The following is a 3,079-nucleotide window of genomic DNA, read 5'->3' as shown; positions in this document are numbered from 1 at the left end:
ATGAAAAAGCATGTTCCCTTCTTGTTTGTTTGTTTAAAAAAGTAACTTTATTTAAATAATTATCTTCTCGACTCGTAATCATTAACCATAGTCCATAGATAAGAGGTAGCTATGCATTTTGCTTTTTTCATACACAAAATTTAAAAATGCATCATTATTTAACTTACTTTAACGATAGTTCCTAAATAACCTTTAATCAATAACCTACTATAAAAGTAGGTTATATATTTATTTTTCTTACACAAATTTTAAAAGTTACATATTTATTTTTTATACACAAATTTAAAAGCACACTATTATTTAACTTACTCAAATGATAATTCCTAAATAACCTTCATCAATAACCTACTATAAAAATAGGCTACATATTTATTTTTCTTACACAAACTTAAAACACACCATTATTCATCTTGCTTGAATGATAGCTTTCATCAATAACCTACCATAAAATTAGGCTACATATTTATTTTTCTTGCACAAACTTAAAACACACCATTATTCATCTTGCTTGAATGATAGTTCCTAAATAACCTTCATCAATAACCTACCATAAAAGTAGGCTACATATTTATTTTCATACACAAATTTGAAAACACACCATTATTTAACTTTACTCAAATGATAGTTCCTAAATAGCCTTTCATCGATAACCTACTATAGAAATAGGTAGTGACGGAGCCAAAATTTTGGTTAATGGTGTTCATATTTTTAAAAAAAAGAAGTGGGTCATAAAAAAATATTGTAAACCGTATATTGAAGAAGAAGAATCTTTGAACCAAACTAATCATAAAAAAATATATAGGATAACAAGTTGTAACATATAATATAAAAAAAGTCAACAAAGCAAATTCTATTAATAAAAGCTTGATTAGAAAATATAATTACAATTGCATTCGGCGACGCTTCATCCCTTGAAATGTTTTTATAATACACTCATTAGAAATATTATTAAATACTCTTTTTTCTACATAAGGCACTATGCAACCATCTAAGAACTCATCATCCATTCGATTCCGCAAATCATTCTTGATATACTTCATTGCCGAAAAAACTCTTTCAACTAATGCAGTGGCAACGGGTAGAAGCAAAGCAAACTTCACCAAAAGAAATACAAGAGGATAACTTAAATGCTTCTTTGTCTCAACCAACTTTCTTGAAAGTTTCCCAAGTCCGCCTAAATTGGAGAATCTTTTATCAATATCACGAACATCAATAATATGATTAACAAGTTAATTCTCAAAAACCCTCATGTTGAACTCATCAAAGTCATCAGGATATAATTTAGCCATCACCAATATATTTTTAATGTCAAAACTAGAAAATGTATCAATTGAATTCAAGCAAGCTACACCATTAAGCAAATCACTTGTCACCTCATTAAAATGGTCATTAAGTTCTTGTAGCTGCCAATCAATAATTTTATAAAATACATCCACACGATAATGGTGCAAAGTAGTATAATCAACTACTTTACGCCGTGATCTCCTAGAGTTAACATATGGCTCATCATAATTGGGTAATGGAATACTATGCTTGATACAAAATGCCTCGACCTTTTCTTTGAGCGAATCTCAACCAACATTCTTTTTTAAAAGAGGATCCCATTCATTATCTCGTAATGCTTGCAATCTTCTCTTTTCTACTTTTACAAGAATCATGGCATTAGCAATATCCTGTTCCTTTTTCTGTAATGACACATTAAGATCATTTGTGATTCCTAAAACATCAGTCATCAAATGCAACAAGAAAACAGTCTCAAAAGTTTGACAACTTCTGAGAAATTCCGATGCGCTAGCTTTTTCTTCCGAAGTACTTGTATTTTCAACAAGAGAATCAAGTACATTAACAATGGAGGCAAAGTTACTAATAAAGTTTTCAAATGACTTGTAGTGAGATCCCCAACGAGTCTCACCGGCTTTAATAAGATCAAGTTCTTGATTCAAACCTCTACCCGTTTCTAGATCACCCATATCTAATGCCTCTTTGAGTTTTTCTTTTTGAGATTCTTGAAATTCATCCACATGTTTAAAGGAAGCCCCTAACACATTTAAAATATTTGAAGTCAATAATACAAGTTCTCCTACTTGAACACACCTTTTAGAAACAGTAACAAGAGTCAATTGAAGTTGATAACCAAAATAATGAACGGAGTGAGCCGATCTACTTTCTTGTCTAATTAATGTTTTAAGACCACCTAACTCACCTTGCATATTGCTTTCTCCATCGTAACCTTGCCCTCGTACATAAGCTAAAGTTAAAGAATGATGAGCAAGTACATCCACAATTGCTTTCTTTAGAGATAAAGCGCTAGTATCTTTAACATGAACAAGTCCAATGAATGCTTCTATCACAAATCCCTTTTTATCAACATATCGCAAACAAATAGCCATTTTCTCTTTGCGTGATACGTCTCTTGATTCATCAACCAACAAAGCAAAGTAGTCACCATCTAAATTCTTTATTATAGCTTTGATTGTTTCAATCTTACACGCAGTCACAATATCTTTTTGAATATCATGAGAAATCATTTTATTATTTTTTGAAGCGTTTTCTAACACATAAGGTTTAATGTCATCACATTTTTTCAAGAAAATTACCTTTGTTCAAGGATGATTCACTTTTATCATGACCACAGAGTGCTAAACCTTGATTTAGAAAAAATTAGACCACATCGATTGAAGCATTTAATTGAACCCGATATTCATTCTTACTTTTCTCGTTCAACTTGTAAAATGCAACCTCAATAGATTGTTCTTCCCTCATAAGATCTTCACACTTACTTTTTGATTGATTATGAATGCTATTCGGAGGACCAATGTGTGTTGCAAAGCTATCTTTTCTGTGTCAATTTTTAAATTCCTTCGTCGAAAATGTATTACCACCATCTTGATGAATGCTTTCGCCTTGAAATAAATAACAAGGCAAACAATAAGCTGCATCTGCACTTACACTATATTCCAACCAATCAGAATATTTGTCAAATCATTTAGAAATAAAACGATGTGGAGTTCCAAAAAAGTCTGTTTGAGGAAACTTATGATCTCGAGGTTGACAAGGACGTTTTAGAATATATGCCCTT

General features: G+C 31.1%; 1 protein-coding gene across 1 annotated transcript; it reads right to left on the bottom strand.

Annotated features, from left to right (window-relative positions):
* Positions 1–881: 881 nt before the first annotated feature.
* LOC124890321 (zinc finger MYM-type protein 1-like) lies at positions 882–2,645 on the bottom strand (the record flags this gene model as incomplete). The annotated part of the gene is given in 3 exon segments (XM_047402185.1): positions 882–1,214; positions 1,581–2,503; positions 2,559–2,645. Coding segments are annotated over 3 exon segments (1,343 nt in total), but the record flags the coding sequence as incomplete, so codon positions are not given.
* Between the last annotated feature and the right edge of the window lie 434 nt (positions 2,646–3,079).

This window comes from Capsicum annuum, unplaced genomic scaffold (genome assembly GCF_002878395.1).
Source record: "Capsicum annuum cultivar UCD-10X-F1 unplaced genomic scaffold, UCD10Xv1.1 ctg1528, whole genome shotgun sequence".
Lineage (NCBI taxonomy): Eukaryota > Viridiplantae > Streptophyta > Magnoliopsida > Solanales > Solanaceae > Capsicum > Capsicum annuum.
The sequence above is the reverse complement of the archived record's forward strand: the minus strand, read 5'-3'. Positions and strand labels throughout refer to the sequence as shown.